The sequence below is a fragment of the Ptychodera flava genome, chromosome 2 (genome assembly GCF_041260155.1).
Source record: "Ptychodera flava strain L36383 chromosome 2, AS_Pfla_20210202, whole genome shotgun sequence".
Taxonomy (NCBI): domain Eukaryota; kingdom Metazoa; phylum Hemichordata; class Enteropneusta; family Ptychoderidae; genus Ptychodera; species Ptychodera flava.
The window spans coordinates 39036125-39059249 of NC_091929.1; the positions used below are offsets into that span (position 1 = coordinate 39036125).

The 23125-nt window shown below is 41.1% G+C and overlaps 3 protein-coding genes across 3 annotated transcripts; all 3 read left to right on the top strand.

Moving 5' to 3' along the window:
* The first annotated feature begins 7230 nt into the window (after nucleotides 1-7230).
* LOC139150058 (uncharacterized) lies at nucleotides 7231-7629 on the top strand. The gene has a single exon (XM_070722211.1). It carries the CDS (start codon nucleotides 7231-7233, stop codon nucleotides 7627-7629), a length of 399 nt encoding a protein of 132 aa, XP_070578312.1.
* Nucleotides 7630-19782: 12153 nt separating this feature from the next.
* On the top strand, nucleotides 19783-20142 carry LOC139150066 (uncharacterized). The gene has a single exon (XM_070722223.1). It carries the CDS (start codon nucleotides 19783-19785, stop codon nucleotides 20140-20142), a length of 360 nt encoding a protein of 119 aa, XP_070578324.1.
* Nucleotides 20143-21945: 1803 nt separating this feature from the next.
* On the top strand, nucleotides 21946-22455 carry LOC139150075 (uncharacterized). The gene has a single exon (XM_070722234.1). It carries the CDS (start codon nucleotides 21946-21948, stop codon nucleotides 22453-22455), a length of 510 nt encoding a protein of 169 aa, XP_070578335.1.
* The last annotated feature ends 670 nt before the right edge of the window (nucleotides 22456-23125 follow it).

A 23125-nucleotide genomic window follows, 5' to 3' on the forward strand; every position in this document is an offset into this window, starting at 1 on the left:
CACAAAAGCTTTGTCGCTTCGCTTGAAACGCGTTTTGCAAGATATCATTAATGTAGATCAAAGTTATACTGTTCAAGGCAGACAAATGTTTGACAGTAAGAAATTATTCCCTGGTATTTTTCTTCGTTCAGCGAAGGAAAATATGAGTTACGTAATGACCGTGTCACCACGATTCAGAGACGAGTGTGACACGGTCATTACGTCACGAGTATTTTCCGAGGTGAACGAAGAAAAATATTAGGGAATGACATACTTATCACATGCACAAGCCAAGAATTCGTTTTTTTGCAAAATAAAATAAGTTTTCCATGACGATTCCGCGTTAAACTTTGAACTACCTAAAGAGTAAATATCAGTACGCCGTGCACAAGTTGTCAATCATTTCCAGTCTTCAGTCGTCCGTCGTCCGTCGTTAGCGCTCACGTTCGTTCATGTGTGGAGCATATGACAGCTCTCGGTCTACACGTAGGCAACCTTCCGCAAAGTTATACTCTATTTCAAAGATAACATAGTCCTAGAAATTTATCACAAACGAAGATACGCTATTTTTCGGGAACAAATATCGACTGAATCTCGATGGCGCGAACACTGTAAACATCGCGCCTGACCCTGTTTGCAATGCATACGGACCCACGGTATACGGGACCAGCTTCGAGTTCGTTGTTTCCGCACATTATTCACGTAATTCCTTCGGAATATACAGGCTGTACACTCTTGTGTTTACATTGTTCGGACTAGTAATGTCGTAGTCGTGAAATATCGATTTCATTACATGACTTTTGATCGTTGGAGAAACATCGGCCCCCATGTTGTTTGTTTACATATTTACAAGCACACCGAAGATCGACAAAAAAAAGGTCCGACGCACCAAAATTGATGACATAGACGTGGGTTGTCGTGACGTAGAGCGACCAGAGAATAAATCCCGTATTTTTTGTTCAGAGACGACAAACATGGCTTGTGCATGTGATAATGTTCATTTATTCATAGATTGCATTCATTTTCATAATCATATGAATCTTTCTCTTCGTATTCTTTCTTTGGATCGGGAAACGGCTTTTGATTGTGTCAGTCATCATTATCTTTTTCAAACTCTGCATCCGTTACGATTTGGTGCAAATTTTATCAATTTTATGAAACTTCTGTAAACAGAAACTGATAATCTTGTCCGGAATAACAGTTCCCTTACTGCTGCTGTTCAGTGTTCAAGTGGTACAAGGCAAGGTTGTTTCATACCTGGTCAGTTTCATGAAATTGTTATTGAACCTCTTTTACACTGAGTAACACGAGATCATTATTCAAGGTGTCATGATTCCAACTTCAGGTGACCTTAAATGTAAATTTTAAACTTATGCTGATGAAGTTAATACTCTTATTACTTGTAATACTTATTTTTTGAGGTTTAAATATTGGTTTTCTGTCTATGGACATGCCAGTAATGCAAAAATTAACTATCTTAAGTCCCCATGTCTTTGGGTCGGCTATGGCATTTGCGTAATGATCATCCTCTTGAAATGTTTTCGAACAGTACTTACTTGGGTAAAAGTAATAAGCACTTTTCAAAAAACTGGAGTGATTGTGTTACCAAGATAGACGATATGTTATCTTGTTGGAATAGATATGCTCCTGCTATGTCATTCCAAGGCCGCATTATCATTAATAATCAACTTGATGCAAACAAAATCTTTCATCGTTTATTTTGCCTCTGTCCTCCTGCTTTTATCATTGATGAAATTCAGAACAAATTTCTTGATTTCTTCTGGCAAGGAAAACATTGATTGCCAAGTCGATCAGTCGATCCATTGAAGGTAGGAGGGCAAAATCGTATCGATCTCTCTTCAAGTTTGAAAGCTTTTAGGTTCAATTATCTTCAAAGATATCTTTATTCAGGACAGGATCATCCTTCATTTTTTGTTCGCTGATTTTTAGTTTAGAAGTATTGATAATCTCCATTACACCTCTCAACCTTTTACAGTCAATGTTCAGCCTGCTCCGGAATTTCTGCCTAAAGTTTACCTTTAGCTCTTTAGAGTCTGAAAGTTATGTAGTTTCCTGAAAAAAAGGTGAATCGCTTTATATCAAAGACTCTTCCCATGAAGCCTTTTTTACAATGATCGTGTTAGTTTTACAAATTCTCTTGATAGCACTGTTGCTAATCACCTTATCAGTGCTGGCATTACAAAAGTTGGAAATCTTTTGACCCTTTCCAAAAGACTTGTCGCTCCCAAAGACAGTTTAAAAACATGTTTTCTATTCTTTTGGCTAGAATTTTATCAAATACGGACAAGTTGTTGGTTCATTGAATTTCCTATGATTGGGAAAAACGAAATGTAATGTTCTCTTCAAAAGGAAATTGATTTGGATGACGTTCTTTCTTGACATCGTCCTCAGTATTTGTTCGAACTTATTGGTAAAGGTACTGATGACCAAATTATTTTGAATTGTCATTTATAGAAATCTGAAAATGGTAGGATATATAACTTACTGATTATGTCCAATTTCCATCGGAATAGTAAACGTTCAGATACAGTTTGGAAATATCTGTTTTCACTCATCGAAAAGTAAACTTTTGTTTTATTATTGTTATCTTAGCCCAATCGAAAAGACTGAAGAGCTTCAATGGCATCTTCTCAATAGTTCTACGCAACTGGCTCGTTTATATTAAATTTTGGGTATAGCTTATCCTTTGACTGTGTTTTCTGTAGTGCCAGAGATGACCTTTTACACACTTTTTACATTGCCTTTGTGTTCCTCTTTTGTTCATTCTCCCTAGAAAACACCGCACTGTTTTCTTGGTCAGGAATGCATGATTTTATACTGGGCGTTTGGTTAAGGCCCACCCTTTAATAAATCGTACATTTTACATTTTCATTTTATTACAATTAAAATTGCAATTCATGTGACACGACGAAATGCACTTAATGATCATTGTCCCTCATCCAGTAAAATTATTGTTTCTGTTTTTAAAAAAGCGAGTATATTCTCGCATTTTAGAAAGGTACAGTTACTTCAAGCTGAATTCAAACATATTCAAAAATATTTTGTGTGTTAATGACCTCATTGCTTCTATAGAAATTGATGAAACAACTACTACTGATTCAATATTGCTATGACACTATTTTCTTTTGTGTGCTTTCTACTGTAATCACATCCTCCTTTTTGCCAACACCAAACTCGTCATGGGCACCATTGTGTTGAAATGATCCTAACTGGATTTTCATAAGATCACTCTATATCTTTTTAAGGCCTTCTGACACAAAGGTCAAAAAAACTCATTTGCAAAACAATTCAAAGTTTGCGGACACTTTTTTAAACTGTCTTAAAAGCAGGTAGACATGCCATGTGGATCTGACAAACATTCCGGCCAAACATAAGACTGTAGGCGCAATGATGTAAGTTGATTTCCATTCAAGAGCATGTTGAATGCAATGCTTAGTTATTTTAGTAAATTAGTTCTTTTCTTCCGTTTAATTCGAACTTGATTTACCTCGACTCTCGAGTAAAGACAATGAATGACCTTGTATTTTAATCTCCTTTTTTTACCTAGTTTTCACTGCTTCTTGAATTAATCTACTCTAAACTAAAGCAACTGAAGGTGGTTATTTCTTAAGTGGTTGGCACTTAGCGGATACAAAAGTAACTGGACTCTGCCACAGTGAAAAATCGTTGCAAGTGAAATATCGTTGGAAGTAAAAACCAGTGAACCATTGGACAAGATACTGGCTCGAGTGCACAGCTTACACTAGCATTTATTCTACGCAAGGTAGGTCCACTGTATGCACATATACAGCCAACTACAACTGACTCAAAGGAGCTATAATGGATAAAAATCAAGTCGAAGGAGCTGAACAGCCTGCCCACACAGAATCATAAAATGAAAATCAGGAAGATATTACTAAGGCGGAAAATACCTCAGAACAAAGGAAGGAAGGGGCAGTTCTTAGTGGGACGTCTACTGCTGATGGTTGATCTTCTGCCCGAATTGAAGGACGCCCTCTACAGACCAGTAGAAAAAAACGAAAGCAGACTGCTCTATGCTACTTTGAACACTGAAAAGGCCATGTTAAGCATTTGGAACCAAACAGGGGAGTTCTCATCGACCTTAAGGGGAAGCACGACCTAACAAAGAGCAAAACTGATACAGCAGAGGCACTTTCCAAGGAATATGAAAAAACTTAGAACAAACTTCAGAGACTTTATCCACAAGACAAGACCCCAGAAGGTAAGGAGCAAGCAACATTCACGGGAATAAGCTTCAATAGAAACATCGAAAAAGTGAATGAATACATTAACAGTGCAAATACAATAAGAGCTGAAAATAGCGCTCTCAACCTTAAATCACCATCTGAACGAAGATCTACACTAGGCAGCTTGCGTAGTTCAAAAAGAACCAGATCAACAACATCCAGGGCAAATGCATTAAAGGCACAAGGTAGGGCACGCTCTGCAGCAAGACAGCCAGAGTATATGAAGACAATAGATCACCATCAAGCAAAAATTAAAGTTATGGAAGCTAAAATGAGAGCAGAAAAACCACGAATAGATGCAGAGATTTCCTGAAAGTAGCAGAAGAAAGTTACCATGTATCACGTTACATTGCAAAGGAAGGAGAAATGGAGCGAGATCCATTACCAGCACTGAAATTTACCGAGTTCGTACCCAAAGCACAAAAATGACTTAGAAATTGACCCTTCATGAACCTTTCTAGATTTTAAGAAGATCCCCCTCTATCTTTCTTAAGGCCCTCTGACATAAAGGTCAAGAAACGTCTTGTAAAACAATTAAAATGTTAGAGATTAAATTACACCTACGCAGACAAATTTTCCTTCCACTGTCTTAAAGCAAGTAGACATGCCACGTGGATCTGACTAACACTCCAGCCAAAAGTAGGACTGTAGGCGCAACGATGTAAGTTGATTTCCTTTAATGACTTTCCAATTATTTAGAGGACTATTTTGAATGCAGTGCTTAGATATGTTCAGTAGAATTTAGTTTTTTTTCCGTTTACTTTGAACTTGATTTACCTCGACTCTCAAATGAATGACCCTGTATTTTAACTCTTTATTTACCCAGTTTTCAGCACTTCTCGAATAAATCTACTCTAAACTAAAGCAACTGAGGGTGGTTATTTCTTGGAGTGGTTGGCACTTAGCGGATACAAAAGTAACTGGACTGTGCCACAGTGAAAAATCGACGCAAGTGAAACATCGATGCAAGTGAAAACCAGCAAACCATTGGACAAGACACTGGCTCGAGTGCACAGCTGACACTGGCATATAGGCTACAAGGTAGGCCCACTATATGCACAAATACAGCCAACTACAAGTGACTCAAAGAAACTATAATGGATAAAATAAAGTCGAAGGAGCTGAACAACCAGCCCATACAGAATCTCAAAATGAAAATCAAGGAGATATTTGTAAGACAGAAAATACCACAGAACAAACAAAGGAAGGGGCGGTTCCCAGTGGGACGGCTACTGCTGAAGGTGGAGTTGCTGTCCGAACTGAAGGGCGCCCTCTAGAGGATACTAGAAAAAAACGAAGGAGGACTGCTCTTTGCTACCTTGAACACTGAAAAGTCCCTGTCATGCATTTGGAACCAAACAAGGGAGTTCTCATCGACCTCAGGGGGATGCAGGACCCAACAGAAAGCAAAATTGGTACAGCAGAGACACTTTCCAAGGAATATGAACAAACTTGGAACAAACTTAAGAGACTTTAACAACAAGACAAGTCTCCACAAGGTAAGGAGCAAGCAGAATTAACGGAAATAAGCTTCAATAGGAACATTGAACAAGCGAATGAATACATTAACGATGCAAAGACAAGGAGAGCTGAAAATAGCGCCCTCAACCTCAAATCACCATCCGAACGAGGATCTACACTAGGCAGCTTGCATAGTTCAAACAGAACCAGATCATCAACATCATCCAGGGCAAACGCATTAAAGGCACAAGGCAAGGCACGCTCTGCAGCAAGAGAGGCAGAGTATATGAAGACAATAGCTCACCATCAAGCAAAAATCAAAGTTATCGAAGCTGAAATGAAAGCAGAAAAGGCAAGGATATATGCAGAAACCCTCCAAAAAGTAGCCGAAGAAAGTTCATTACCAGTACAGACACTTACAACACCAGACCAGTCATCGAACGACCATGTATCATGATAAATTGCAATGAAAAGAGAATTGAAGCATGATCCATAACCAGCACTGAACTTTACCGAGTTCGTACCCAAAGCACAAAACAAAGGCTTAGAGTTATCCCCTCTACTGATACAATGAGGACAGGGAACACCAACAGAATCAGGTGAGACAGTCACACTTACTTTAAATCAACAGACACCTACAACAAGCCAGAACAACAACAACATGCAACCTCTAACGGAGATAGCCCAAATGATGGCCCGTCAACATTTACCACTACAACAACCAATAACATTTGGAGGTGACCACACCATGTACATGTCATGGAAAAGATCATTCGAAGCCACTGAACAAGGGCCTACATACTGACATCTGAGAAACTTGACTTACTGCATAAATACACGCAGGGAGATCCGCAGAAGATCGTCGAAGACCATCTACAACGGTATGTAGATGACCCAGACGAGTCATATAGAGAGGCTTGGATAGAACTAGAAGACAGATTCGGCAACCATGCAGTCATCAACGCAGTAATCCTGGAAAGACTGAAGTCCTTCCTGAAAGTTAAACCAGAAAAAAGCAAAAAGCTACCCGAACTATCAGACTTATGTTCTAACACAGAGGCACACATGAGAAAACTTCCTGACCTTTTGTCCCTCAATACATCACACGGACTCAAGCCCGTCATGGAGAATTTACCAAGAGTTGTCCTCAACAAGTGGAGAGATAACGTGGCATCATACACACGACGCCACAAAAATTTCCTCCATTCAAGTTCTTCACAGACTTCCTGAAAGACACAGCGAAAGCAGCATTCAATCCTGACATGCCAAGACCAGACGACACACCGCCTTGAACAAGTAAGTCAAAATCCAGTCAACATACGGAGACTACAACGCGTGTACACGCAACGAAATCATCAAATGAAGAAAAACAATGTCTCTTTCACGAAGCTACAGGACACGACCTGAAAGATTGCATAGCATTTGCAAAGCAACCAGTTGCTGACAGAATTGAACTGTGTAAGAAGAAAGGCTTATGCTTTAAATGCACTGAGAAACATCTCGCCAACAATTCGTGGACATCATGCAACGAGAAGTCCATGTAAATGAGGAAGGTAATATAGACCTTCCTCTCCCCTTCAGGGAAGACCCTAAGAAATTACCGAACAACCGACAATCAGCTCTGAACCAATTCTACAATCTACAGAATCAGTTGCAGCATAAACCACAAATGATGGAAGAATACTTTCAATTTATGAAGAAAATAATGGAACGTGACCAGGCAAGTTCTGTTCCAGAAGACGAAATAGATGCCGACAACGCATGGTACCTACCACACTTCGGTGTCTACCATCCCAAGAAACAGCAGATCAGAGTAGTATTCAACTCGAGTGCAAAGTACAACGGAGTCTCCTTGAACGACGCATTGCTTCAGGGACCTGACCAAATGAACAGCCTCCTCGGTATCCTGCTACGATTCTGACGCAAGAAGACAGCAGTAATGGGCGACGTAGAACAAATGTTTCATAGCTTCCGCATCAACAAAGAACACAGAGACTATCTGCGCTTCTTTTGGTTCAAAGACAACGACCCCACAAATCCAGTAATTCAGTACAGAATGAACGTACACATGTTCGGCAATGTCTCCTCACCAGCCATTGCTACCTTCGAACTGAGAAAGATCGCTGAAGACGGCGTATCCACATATGGAGAAGACGTGAAAGAGTTCATGGACAAGAACTTTTACGCCAAAGACAGACTAACCTCATCAACAGATGCACAGAAAGCTATCAGTCTCATCAATAGAACAAGAGACTTACTGGCGACAAGAAACGTTAACTTGCACAAGATTGTTTCTAATGACCAAGAAGTCATGACAGCACTTCAAAACGAAGTACGAGCCAAAAATCTACAGAGTTTGGATTTCAACCAAGACACCTTACCGACACAGAGATCATTAGGGGTCAAGTGGTCTCTAGAGGCGGACGCATTCACATTTGAAGTAGACTTGAAGGAGACGCCATTCTCACGGCGGGAGTACTTGCGATGGTCAACTCAATATACGATCCACTCGGTATACTCGCACCAGTTTCCATAGAAGGAAAATATACTACTACGAGGCCTCATGACAGAAACTAAAGGACGCAACTCATCAAACCTTGGATGGGATGAAACACTGCCTAAGAAATACTTGCCCAGATGGACCCGCTGGTGCAACAACCTCAACTACATCACAAAGATACAGCTACAGCGACGCTACACTCCACCCACCTTCGGACCCATAAACAATACTGAGTGTCACATTTTCTCTGACGCCAGCAATGAGCCATATATGCTGTGGCTGTTTTTGCGGTTGATTAACCACAAAGACAACGTCAACGTATCATTCATACTTGGCAAAGCAAAGATAAACCCGACTCATGCAGTCTCCATACCACGCCTAGAACTGTGAACTGTGGACAGTCAAATCGTCCTTGGATATATAAACAACAGCTCGAAACGTTTCCACGTATACGTAGCGAACAGAGTAGAAAAGATACACAACATCTCATCACCACACCAGTGGCGACATGTGTCTACACACGAAAATCCAGCTGACATCGCATCACGCAGTATACCAGCCCCAAAACTCAACTCAACTATCTGGCTATCAGGACCAGCATTCCTGTGGCAGCGAGACGAGCAAGACAACCATGAAGAAACAGAACACGAATACACAGTGAGTGACGAAGACCCTGAGGTCTGCAAACAACTTGCTGCCCTCAACACATCAACAAAGGATGTAGAACAAAACGACTTGGGTGCTCACCGATTTCAACGATTCTCATCATGGAGATCCTTGAAGAGAAGTATTGCCAACTTAATAGGCAAAATCAGACAAGGAAAATCACCAGAAAAGACAGACAAAAAAGAAGAAGAGAAGTCTCCCGAAGAATTGAGAATTGAGATGATGGCACAAGCAGAAACCATCATCCTACGCTCAGTACAGAAAAGTTTGTTTCATAAAGAATATGAGTACCATCTGCAGCAAAGTCAGCAGGAACGGACAACAACAGACTACAGAAACAGAACCCCATCAGCCGATGAACCCATTCATCGATGAAAAGGGCTCATCTGCATTCGAGGAAGACTTCGTCAATCTGACATCGATCTCTGCGGCCGACACCCCATCATCCTCCCACAGAACAACCACATTTCACGACTTATCATCGATCATGTGCATCGACAAGTACAACATCAAGGCAGACAACTCACCCTGTCGAACGTCAGAGCTAAGGCTATTGGATTATGGGTGTACATGACATGGTAAGAAGTATAATACACAAATGTGCGATATGTAGAAGACAGAGAGCAAAATCACTCACTCAACTCATGGCCGACCTAACGTCGGACAGAACTGAGAAAACCCCACCATTCACCAATGTTGGAATGGATGTATTCGGCCCCTGGGCTATAGCTTCCCGCAAAACCAGAGACGGTGCGTCTGAAGCAAAGAGATGGGCAGTCATCTTTGCCTGTCTCTAGTACACATAGAAGTAATAGACTCCATGGACACTTCAGCCTTCATCAACGCCCTACGTCGCTTCATAGCTATACACGGCAACATCAAGAAACTCCGATGTGACCAGGGCACCAACTTTATCGGCGCAAAGAACGAACTTCAGGCAGCAGCCAAAGAACTGGTTCAAGACCGCATCAAGAAATTCCTTACAACAAGAGACTGTGAGTGGATCTTCAACCCACCTCAAGCATCACACTTCGGCGGTATATGGGAACGACAAATTAGTACCATCAGACGTGTTCTTGACTCCGTGCACTATCAACTAGGCAAGCAACAATACACACATGACTTGCTGACAACTCTCACTGCAGAAGCCAGCACCATCGTCAACTCCAGACCTATAACGACTGTATTATCAGATGCAAATGATCCCCAAGCTCTCACAAAGCCGTCAGCCACAACCAAGATGGAACAAATCTACAATCAACATCAAAGAAGGAGCCGTGGTTCTTTGAGAGAGAAAGAATACGCAAGAAACAGCTGGCTCCTCGCTCGCATAGTGAAGGTCTACCACAGCGATGACAACAAAGTATGCAAAGTGGACATCATGATCTACAAAGATGGCGAACATCGAACCTACCTCAAACCAATTAGTGAATAAGTTTTGATTGAAAGTACAAATTGAACTCTGTGATTGAATTCAATGAACACTATAGACGGACTCTCTTAGTATGAACCCTTTCGTATATGCTCTCTTAGCTTTTAGAATTTATTTGGACCTAAAATATTAGTAGGCATTTATTCTACTGGAAATTTATGATTAGTAAAAATTCAGCTTACTGCGCATTTTTATACGGGGGGTGTGTTGAATTGACCCTTCATGACCCTTTCTAGATTTTCAGAAGATCGCCCTCTATCTTCTTTAGGCCCTCTGACACAAAGGTCAAGAAACTTCTTGGTAAAACAATTAAAAGGTTAAAGATTAAATTACACCTACGCAGACACGTTTTTCTTCCACTGTCTTAAAGCAAGTAGACATGCCACGTGGATCTCACTAACACTCCAGCCAAAAGTAGGACTGTAGGCGCAACGATGTAAGTTGATTTCCTTTAATGACTTTCCAATTATTTAGAGGACCATTTTGAATGCAGTGCTTAGATATTTTTAGTAGAATTTAGTTCTTTTATTCCATTTACTTTGGACTTGATTTACCTCGACTCTCCGATGTAGACAATGAATGACCTTGTATTTTAATCTTTTTGTTTACCCAGTTTTCACCGCTCCTTGAATAAATCTACTCTAAACTAAAGCAACTGAGGGTGGTTATTTCTTGGAGTGGTTGGCACTTAGCGGGTACAAAAGTAACTGGACTCCGCCACACCCTCTACTGATACAACCAGGACAGGGTACACCAACAGAATACGGGGAGACAGTCACACCTACTTCAATTCAACAGACACCCACAACTAGCCAGAACAACAACAGCATGCAACCTCTGACGGAGATAGCCCAATGATGGCCCATCAACATTTACCACTACAACAACAAATAACGTTTAGAGGCGACCAAACCATGTACTTGTCATGGAAGAGATCATACGAAGCCACTTTTACAACGGTCGCATATAGACATCTGAGAAACTAGATTTCCTGCATAAATACACGCATGGAGATCAAGAGAAAGTCGTCAAAGACCATTTTCTTTGATATGTAGAAGACCAAGACGAGTCATATAGAGAGGCTTGGATAGAACAAAAAGACAGATTTGGCAACCCTGCAGTCTGACTGAAAGACTGAAGTCCCTCCTGAAAGTTAAACCAGACAAATGCAAAAGCTTCTTGATCTCTCGCACTAAAGTTTTAACACAGAGGCATACATGAGAAATTTCCCAACCTTTCGCCCTCAATACACCACAAGGACTAACGCCTGTCATTGGGAAGTTACCAAGATTCGTCCTCAGCAAGTGGAGAGATAACGTGGCATATTACAAATGGCCGATGCCACAAAACATTTCCTCCATTCAAGTTCTTCACAGACTTCCTGAAAGACACAGCGAAAGCAGCATTCAATCCTGACATGCCAAGACCAGACGACACACCGCCTGGAACAAGTAAGTCAAAATCCAGTCAACATACGAAGGCTAGAGCGTGTGTACATGCAATGAAATCATCAAACAACGAAAAAACAATTTCTCTTCCACAGAGGTACAGGACATGACCTGAATGATTGCAAGGCATTTGCAAAGCAACTGGTTGCTGATAGAATCGAACTGTGTAAGAAGAAAGGCTTGTGCTTTAAATGCACAGAGAAACATCTCGCCAAGGACTGCATATAGACCATCGAATGCAGTATAAGCAGACCAGAAACACATCACCTGTCCCCGGACTACACCTGGTGACAGATCTAAGCAGAAAGCAAGTGAAACCAAACTAGAAGATATCCAAGAAGCTACAACAAAACGCACCAGTCTCACGAAATGCCCAGCCAGACGTTCGTGTGTGAAGATAGTCCTAGCTACGGTGTATACATAAGACCGACCAGCAGACTACATAGAAGCTTACGTAGTCCTAGACGACCAGTCCAATGCCTGTATGGTTGACAGCCGCCAAACCAAACCAAAAGATAAAGAAAAGGAAATCCAAGAAGCTACAATAAAACGCACCAGTCTCACAAAAATGACCAGCCAGACATTCATGTGGGAAAATAGTCCTAGCAGAGGTGTACACACAAGACCGACCAGCAGACTACATAGAACCTTACGTAGTCCTAGACGACCAGTCCAATGCCTGTATGGTTAACAGCCGCCGCTTCGACGAACTGAAGATACACGGCCCAGACCTTGAATACAAACCGTCAACATGCAGCGGCAAAGGAGAACTCAGAAAGGGCCGATGTAGCAATCATGTCATCATAGAAGCAAGTGATGGAAAGAAAAAATTTTCTCTTCCCGTCCTGCTAGAAAATGACAACATACCGAGTGACAAGAACGAAATACCCACACCATATATTTGCATGGCTTTCAAACATCTAAAGCCCTTCATCGATTACATTCCAGAACCGAAAAAGAACGTTGGAATTCATCTCCTCATGGCACAAATTGCCCTCAAGCATTGAAAGTCAGAGAAACAAGAAATGGACATATAAACTCGCCTTGGGCTCAACACACCGACCTAGGGTGGACAATTTCAAGTGAACTATGCCTAGAGACAGCAAGAGGTGTAATCCGCATTTCAGTACACAGTACTACTGCAACCCTCAGCGGCTACGACGAACCAGCACTCGAATGTAAACATCACACCCACATCTAAGACATAATAGGCCCGAAACCCATCAACCTTTTGCACCACCGTCTTCAAGCGGACACGTTACCGCAAACAAAAGGCACCCTCTATTGAAGACAAGCAATTCCTGGACATCATGCAATGAGAAGTCCATGTAAACGAGGAAGGCAATCTAGAACTTCCCTTCCCTTCAGGAAGTAGGCAAGCAACAATACACACATTACTTGCTGAAGCTCTCATGCCAGAAGCCAGCGCCATCGTCAATTACAGACCCACAACAACAGTATCATCAGATGCAAAGGATCCCCAAGCACTTAGCCCAAACATGCTACTCACAATGAAACTCAATCACCGACTCGACCACCAGGCTCATTTGTCCAACAAGACCTCTATAGAAGAAAACATTTGCGACGGGTACAGTATCTAGCTGATCAATTCTAGATACGATTGAGAAAAGAATATCAACAAAGCCACCAGGCATGACAAGAACGGAACAAATATACAATCAATGTCAAAGAAGGAGACATGTTTTTTTTTGACAGAGAAAGAATACACAAGAAACAGCTGGCCCCTCGCTCGCATAGTAAAGGTCTACCCCAGCGATGACAACAAAATCCGAAAAGTAGATGCCATGATCTACAAAGACGGCGAACATGGAGCTTACCTTAGACCTATCAGTGAATGAGTTTTGATTGAAAGTACAAATTGAACCCTGTGATTGAATTCAATGAACACTATATACGGACTATTAGTATGAACTCTTACCTATGAACATTTAGCCTTAGAATTTGTTTAGACTTTTGAACTACTTAAAGAGTAAATATCAGTACGCCGTGCACAAGTTGTCAATCATTTCCAATCTTCAGTCGTCCTTTGTATGCCTTAGCGCTCATATTCGTTCGTGTGTGGAGAAAATGACAGCTCTAGGTCTACACGTAGGCAACCTTCCGCAAAGTTATACTCTATTTCAAAGATAAAATAGTCCTAGAAATTTATCACAGACGAAGATACGCTATTTTTCGGGAACAAATATCGACTGAATCTCGATGGCACGAACATTGTAGACATCGCGCCTGACCCTGTTTGCAATGCATACGGAACCCACGGTATACGCGACCAGCTTCGAGTTCATTGTTTCCGCACATTATTTACGTAATTCCTTCGGAATATACAGGCGGTACACTCTTGTGTTTACATTGTTCGGACTAGTAATGTCGTAGTCGGTGACAATTTCCATTTCATTACATGACTTTTGATCGTTGGAGAAACATCGGCCGCCATGTTGTTTGTTTACATATTTACAAGCACACCAAAGATCGACAAAAAAAAAGGTCCGACGCACCAAAATTGATGACATAGACGTGGGTTGTCGTGACGTAGAGCGACCAGAGAATAAATCCCGTATTTTTTGTTCAGAGACGACAAACATGGCTTGTGCATGTGATAATGTTCATTTATTCATAGATTGCATTCATTTTCATAATCATATGAATCTTTCTCTTCGTATTCTTTCTTTGGATCAGGAAACGGCTTTTGATCGTGTCAGTCATCATTATCTTTTTCAAACTCTGCATCCGTTACGATTTGGTGCAAATTTTATCAATTTTATGAAACTTCTGTAAACAGAAACTGATAATCTTGTCCGGAATAACAGTTCCCTTACTGCTGCTGTTCAGTGTTCAAGTGGTACAAGGCAAGGTTGTTTCATACCTGGTCAGTTTCATGAAATTGTTATTGAACCTCTTTTACACTGAGTAACACGAGATCATTATTCAAGGTGTCATGATTCCAACTTCAGGTGACCTTAAATGTAAATTTTAAACTTATGCTGATGACGTTAATACTCTTATTACTTGTAAAGTAACTTATTTTTTGAGGTTTAAATATTGGTTTTCTGTCTATGGACATGCCAGTAATGCAAAAATTAACTATCTTAAGTCCCCATGTCTTTGGGTCGGCTATGGCATTTGCGTAATGATCATCCTCTTGAAATGTTGTCGAACAGTACTTACTTGGGTAAAAGTAATAAGCACTTTTCAAAAAACTGGAGTGATTGTGTTACCAAGATAGACGATATGTTATCTTGTTGGAATAGATATGCTCCTGCTATGTCATTCCAAGGCCGCATTATCATTGATAATCAACTTGCTGCAACCAAACTCTTTCATCGTTTATTTTGCCTCTGTCCTCCTGCTTTTATCATTGATGAAATTCAGAACAAATTTCTTGATTTCTTCTGGCAAGGAAAACATTGATTGCCAAGTCGATCAGTCGATCCATTGAAGGTAGGAGGGCAAAATCATATCGATCTCTCTTCAAGTTTGAAAGCTTTTAGGTTCAATTATCTTCAAAGATATCTTTATTTAGGACAGGATCATCCTTCACTTTTTGTTCGCTGATTTTTAGTTTAGAAGTATTGATAATCTCCATTACACCTCTCAACCTTTTACAGTCAATGTTCAGCCTGCTCCGGAATTTCTGCTAAAGTTTACCTTTAGCTCTTTAGAGTCTGAAGTTATGTAGTTTCCTGAAAAAAAAGGTGAATCGCTTTATATCAAAGACTCTTCCATGAAGCCTTTTTTACAATGATCGTGTTAGTTTTACAAACTATCTTGATAGCACTGTTGCTAATCACCTTATCAGTGCTGGCATTACAAAAGTTGGAAATCTTTGACCCTTTCCAAAAGACTTGTCGCTCCCAAAGACAGTTTAAAAACATGTTTTCTATTCTTTTGGCTAGAATTTTATCAAATACGGACAAGTTGTTGGTTCATTGCATTTCCTGTGATTGGGAAAAACGAAATGTAATGTTCTCTTCAAAGGAAATTGATTTGGATGACGTTCTTTCTTGACATCGTCCTCAGTATTTGTTCGAACTTATTGGTAAAGGTACTGATGACCAAATTATTTTGAATTGTCCTTTACAGAAATCTGAAAATGGTAGGATATATAACTTACTGATTATGTCCAATTTCCATCGGAATAGTAAACGTTCAGATACAGTTTGGAACGATCTGTTTTCACTCATCGAAAAGTAAACTTTTGTTTTATTATTGTTATCTTAGTCCAATCCAAAAGACTGAAGATCTTCAATGGCATCTTCTCAATGGTTCTACGCAACTGGCTCGTTTATATTAAATTTTGGGTATAGCTTATCCTTTGACTGTGTTTTCTGTAGTGCCAGAGATGACCTTTTACACACTTTTTACATTGCCCTTGTGTTTCTCTTTTGTTCATTCTCCCTAGAAAACACCGCACTGTTTTCTTGGTCAGGAATGCATGATTTTATACTGGGCGTTTGGTTAAGGCCCACCCTTTATAAATCGTACATTTACATTTCATTTTATTACAGCAAAAATTGCAATTCATGTGACACGACGAAATGCACTTAATGATCATTGTCCCTCATCCAGTAAAATTATTGTTTCTGTTTTAAAAAAGCGAGTATATTCTCGCATTTTAGAAAGGTACAGTTACTTCAAGCTGAATTCAAACATATTCAAAAACATTTTGTGTGTTAATGACCTCATTGCTTCTATAGAAATTGATGAAACAATTACTACTGATTCAATATTGCTGTGACACTATTTTCTTTTGTGTGCTTTCTACTGTAATCACATCCTCCTTTTTGCCAACACCAAACTCGTCATGGGCACCATTGTGTTGAAATGATCCTAACTGGATTTTCATAAGATCACCCTATATCTTTTTAAGGCCTTCTGACACAAAGGTCAAAAACACTTATTTGCGAAACAATTAAAAGGTTGCAGATTAAATTACAAGGCGGACACTTTTTTTAACTGTCTTAAAAGCAGGTAGACATGCCACGTGGATCTGACAAACATTCCGGCCAAACTTAAGACTGTAGGCGCAATGATGTAGGTTGATTTCCATTCAAGACCATGTTGAATGCAATGCTTAGTTATTTTTAGTAAATTAGTTCTTTTCTTCCGTTTACTTTGAACTTAATTTACCTAGACTCTCGAGTATAGACAATGAATGACCTTGTATTTTAATCTCCTTTTTTTACCTAGTTTTCACTGCTTCTTGAATTAATCTACTCTAAACTAAAGCAACTGAAGGTGGTTGTTTCTTAAGTGGTTGGCACTTAGCGGATACAAAAGTAACTGGACTCTGCCACAGTGAAAATCGTTGCAAGTGAAATATCGTTGGAAGTAAAAACCAGTGAACCATTGGACAAGAGACTGGCTCGAGTGCACAGCTTACACTGGCATTTATGCTACGCAAGGTAGGCCCACTGTATGCACATATACAGCCAACTACAACTGACTCAAAGGAGCTATAATGGATAAAAATCAAGTCGAAGGAGCTGAACAGCCTGCCCACACAGAATCATAAAATGAAAATCAGGAAGATATTACTAAGGCGGAAAATACCTCAGAACAAAGGAAGGAAGGGGCAGTTCTTAGTGGGACGGCTACTGCTGATGGTTGATCTTCTACCGGAATTGAGGGACGCCCTCTACAGACCAGTAGAAAAAAAACGAAAGCAGACTGCTCTATGCTACTTTGAACACTGAAAAGGCCATGTCAAGCATTTGGAACCAAACAAGGGGAGTTCTCATCGACCTTGAGGGGAAGCACGACCTAACAAAAAGCAAAACTGATACAGCAGAGGCACTTTCCAAGGAATACGAAAAAACTTGGAACAAACTTCAGAGATTTTATCCACAAGACAAGACCCCAGAAGGTAAGGAGCAAGCAAAATTCATGGAGATAAGCTTCAATAGAAACATCGAAAAGTGAATGAATACATTAACAGTGCAAAGACAATGAGAGCTGAAAATAGCGCTCTCAACCTTAAATCACCATCTGAACGAAGATCTACACCAGGCAGCTTGCGTAGTTCAAAAAGAACCAGATCAACAACATCCAGGGCAATGCATTAAAGGCACAAGGTAGGGCACGCTCTGCAGCAAGACAGCCAGAGTATATGAAGACAATAGATCACCATCAAGCAAAAATTAAAATTAAGTTATGGAAGCTAAAATGAGAGCAGGAAAACCACGAATAGATGCAGAGATTTCCTGAAAGTAGCAGAAGAAAGTTACCATGTATCACGTTACATTGCAAAGGAAGGAGAAATGGAGCGAGATCCATTACCAGCACTGAAATTTACCGAGTTCGTACCCAAAGCACAAAAAAGACTTAGAAATTGACCCTGCATGACCCTTTCTAGTTTTTAAGAAGATCGCCCTCTATCTTTCTTAAGGCCCTCTGACACAAAGGTCAAGAACGTCTTGGACAAACAATTAAAATGTTAAAGATTAAATTACACCTACGCAGACACGTTTTTCTTCCACTGTTTTAAAGCAAGTAGACATGCCACGTGGATCTCACTAACACTCTAGCCAAAATTAGGATGTAAGTTGATTTCCTTTTATGGCTTTCCAATTATTTAAAGGACCATTTTGAATGCAGTGCTTAGATATTTTAGAAGAATTTAGTTCTTTTATTCCGTTTACTTTGGACTTAATTTACCTCGACTCTCCGATGTAGACAATGAATGACCCTGTATTTTAATCTCTTTATTTACCCAGTTTTCAGCGCTCCTTGAATAAATCTACTCTAAACTAAAGAAACTGAGGGTGGTTATTTCTAGGAGTGGTGGCACTTAGCGGATACAAAGTGACATGACTCCGCCACAGTGAAAAATCGACGCAAGTGAAACATCGCTGGAAGTGAAAACCAGCAAACCATTGGACAAGACACTGGCTCGAGTGCACAGCTGACACTGGCATATAGGCTACAAGGTAGGCCCACTATATGCACATATACAGCCAACTACAAGTGACTCAAAGAAACTATAAAGGATGAAAATAAAGTCGAAGGAGCTGAACAACCAGCCCATACAGAATCTCAAAATGAAAATCAAGGAGATATTTGTAAGACAGAAAATACCACAGAACAAACATGGGAAGGGGCGGTTCCCAGTGGGACGGCTACTGCTCAAGGTGGAGTTGCTGTCCGAATTGAAGGGCGCCCTCTACAGGATACTAGAAAAAACGAAGGAGGACTGCTCTATTGCTACCTTGAACACTGAAAAGGCCCTGTCATGCATTTGGAACCAAACAAGGGAGTTCTCATCGACCTCAGGGGGATGCAGGACCCAACAGAAAGCAAAATTGGTACAGCAGAGACACTTTCCAAGGAATATGAACAAAGTTGGAACAAACTTCAGAGACTTTATCAACAAGACAAGTCTCCACAAGGTAAGGAGCAAGCAGAATTAACGGAAATAAGCTTCAATAGGAACATTGAACAAGCGAATGAATACATTAACGATGCACAGACAAGGAGAGCTGAAAATAGCGCCCTCAACTTCAAACCACCATCCGAACAAGGATCTACACTAGGGAGCTTGCGTAGTTCACACAGAACCAGATAATCAACATCATCCAGAACAAACGCATTAAAGGCACAAGGCAAGTCTCGCTCTGCAGCAAGAGAGGCAGAGTATATGAAGACAATTGCTCACCATCGAGCAAAAATCAAAGTTATCGAAGCTGAAATGAAAGCAGAAAAGGCAAGGATAGATGCAGAAACCCTCCAGTAAGTACCGGAAGAAAATTCCTTACCAGTACAGACACTTACAACACCAGACCAGTCATCGAACGACCATGTATCACGATACATTGCAATGAAAAGAGAATTGAAGCATGATCCATTACCAGCACTGAACTTTACCGAGTTCGTACCCAAAGCACAAAACAAGGCTTAGAGTTATCCCCTCTACTGATACAATGAGGACAGGGAACACCAACAGAATCAGGTGAGACAGTCACACTTACTTTAAGTCAACAGACACCTACAACAAGCCAGAACAACAACAACATGCAACCTCTAACGGAGATAGCCCAAATGATGGCCCGTCAACGTTTACAACTACAACAACCAATAACGTTTGGAGGTGACCCCACCATGTACATGTCATGGAAAAGATCATTCGAAGCCACTGTAACAAGGGCCTACATACAGATATCTAAGAAATTGGACTTCCTGCATAAATACACGCATGGAGATCCGCAGAAGATCGTCGAAGACCATCTACAACGGTATGTAGATGACCCAGACGAGTCATATAGAGAGGCTTGGATAGAACTAGAAGACAGATTCGGCAACCCTGCAGTCATCAACGCAGTAATCCTGGAAAGACTGAAGTCCTTCCTGAACGTTAAACCAGACAAAAGTTAAAAGCTACTCGAACTATCAGACTTATGTTCTAACACAGAGGCACACATGAGAAAACTTCCTGACCTTTCATCCCTCAATACACCACAGGGACTCAAGCCCGTCATGATGAAGTTACCAAGAGTTGTCCTCAACAAGTGGAGAGATAACGTGGCATCATACACACGACGCCACAAAACATTTCCTCCATTCAAGTTCTTCACAGACTTCCTGAAAGACACAGCAAAAGCAGCATTCAATCCTGACATGCCAAGACCAGACGACACACCCCCTGGAACAAGTAAGTCAAAATCCAGTCAACATACGAAGACTAGAGCGCGTGTACACGCAACGAAATCATCAAATGAAGAAAAACAATGTCTCTTCCACGAAGCTACAGGACACGACCTGAAAGATTGCAAAGCATTTGCAAAGCAACCAGTTGCTGACAGAATTGAACTGTGTAAGAAGAAAGGCTTATGCTTTAAATGCACTGAGAAACATCTCGCCAAAGACTGCACATCGACCATCGAATGCAGTAAAAGCAAGAGCAAGAAACACATCACCTGTCTCAACGCTACACCCGGTGACAGATCTAAGCACAGAGCAACCAAAACCAAACTAGAAGATAAAGGAAAGGAAACTAAATTGCTACAACAAAATGTATCAGACTCACAAATGCCCAGCCGAACGTTTGTGTGATAAGATAGTCCTCGCAAAGTTGTATACACAAGACCAACCAGCAGACTACATAGAAACTTACGTAGTCCTAGACGACCAGTCGAACGCCTGTATGGGTGACAGCCACCTCTTCGACGCACTGAAGATACACGGCCCAGACCTTGAATACGAACTGTCAACATGCAGCGGCAAAGGAAACTCAGAAAGGGATGACGTAGCAACCGGGTCATCATAGAAACACGTGACAGAAAGAAAAAATTCTCTCTTCCCGTCCTGCTAGAAAACGACAACATACCGAGCGACAAATACCCACACCAGACATTTGCAAGGCCTTCAAACATCTGAAGCCCATCAACGATTACATTCAAGAACCGAAAGGAATGTCAGAATTCACCTCCTCATCGGCAGAAACTGCCCAGAACCACTGAAAGTCAGAGAAACAAGGAACGGACCTGTAAACTCGCCTTGGGCTCAACGCACCGACCTAGGGTGGACAATTTCAGGTGAACTGTGCCAAGAGACAGCAAGAGTGTAATCCATATTTCAGTACACCATACGACTGCAACCCTCAACAGCTACGACAAATCAGCGCTTTAATGTAATCATCACATCCACATCAAAGACATAATAAGCCTGAAACCTGTCAACTTCGGCACTACCGTCTTCAAGCGGACACCTTACGAGGAAGAAAAGGCACCCTCCATTGAAGATAAGCAATTCGTGGACATCATGCAACGAGAAGTCCATGTAAATGAGGAAGGTAATATAGAACTTCCTCTCCCCTTCAGGCAAGACCCAAAGAAATTACCGAACAACCGACAATCAGCTCTGAACCAATTCTACAATCTACAGAATCAGTTTTAACATAACCCACAAATGAAGGAAGAATACTTTCAATTTATGACGAAAATAATGGGATGCAACCACGCAAGTCCCATTCCTGAAGCCAAAATAGATGCCGACAATGCATGTTACCTATCACACTTCGGTGTCTACCATCCCAAGAAACAGCAGATCCGAATAGTATTCTACTCGTATGCAAAGTACAATGGAGTATCCCTGAACGACGAATTGCTTCAGGGACCTGACCAAATGAACAGCCTCCTCGGTATCCTGCTATGATTCTGACCCGAGCAGACAGCAGTAATGGGCGACGTAGAACAAATGTTTCATAGCTTCCGCGTCAACAAAGAACACAGAGACTATCTGCGCTTCTTTTGGTTCAAAGACAACGACCCCACAAATCCAGTAATTCAGTACAGAATGAACGTACACATGTTCGGCAATGTCTCCTCACCAGCCATTGCTACCTTCAGACTGAGAAAGATCGCTGAAGACGGCATATCCACATATGGAGAAGACGTGAAAGAGTTCATTGACAAGAACTTTTACGCCAAAGACAGACTAACCTCATCAACAGATGCACAGAAAGCTATCAGTCTCATCAATAGAACAAGAGACTTACTGGCGACAAGAAACGTTAACTTCCACAAGATCGTTTCTAATGACCAAGAAGTCATGACAGCACTTCCAAACGAAGTACGAGCCAAAAATCTACAGAGTTTGGATTTCAACCAAGACACCTTACCGACACAGAGATCATTAGGGGTCAAGTGGTCTCTAGAGGCGGACGCATTCACATTTGAAGTAACTTGAAGGAGAAGCCATTCTCACGGCGGAGAGTACTGGCGATCGTCAACTCAATATACGATCCACTCGGTATACTCGCACCAGTTTCCATAGAAGGAAAATTAATACTACGAGGCCTCATGACAGAAACTAAAGGACGCAACTCATCAAACCTTGGATGGGATGAAACACTGCCTAAGAAATACTTGCCCAGATGGACCCGCTGGTGCAACAACCTCAACTACATCACAAAGATACAGCTACAGCGACGCTACACTCCACCCACCTTCGGACCCATAAACAATACTGAGTGTCACATTTTCTCTGACGCCAGCAATGAAGCCATAGGTGCTGTGGTGTTTTTGCGGTTGATCAACCACAAAGACAACATCAACGTATCATTCATACTTGGCAAAGCAAAGGTAAACCCGACTCATGCAGTCTCCATACCACGCCTAGAACTGTGAACTGTGGACAGTCAAATCGTCCTTGGATATATAAACAACAGCTCGAAACGTTTCCACGTATACGTAGCGAACAGAGTAGAAAACATACACAACATCTCATCACCACACCAGTGGTGACATGTTTCTACACACGAAAATCCAGCTGACATCGCATCACGCAGTATACTAGCCCCTAAACTCAACTCAACTATCTGGCTATCAGACCAGCATTCCTGTGGTAGCGAGACGAG

Coding starts and splice junctions, on each gene's coding strand:
- LOC139150058 (XM_070722211.1), top strand. CDS start 7,231: ATGCAACGAGAAGTCCATGTAAATGAGGAAGGTAATATAGACCTTCCT.
- LOC139150066 (XM_070722223.1), top strand. CDS start 19,783: ATGCAACCTCTAACGGAGATAGCCCAAATGATGGCCCGTCAACGTTTA.
- LOC139150075 (XM_070722234.1), top strand. CDS start 21,946: ATGGGCGACGTAGAACAAATGTTTCATAGCTTCCGCGTCAACAAAGAA.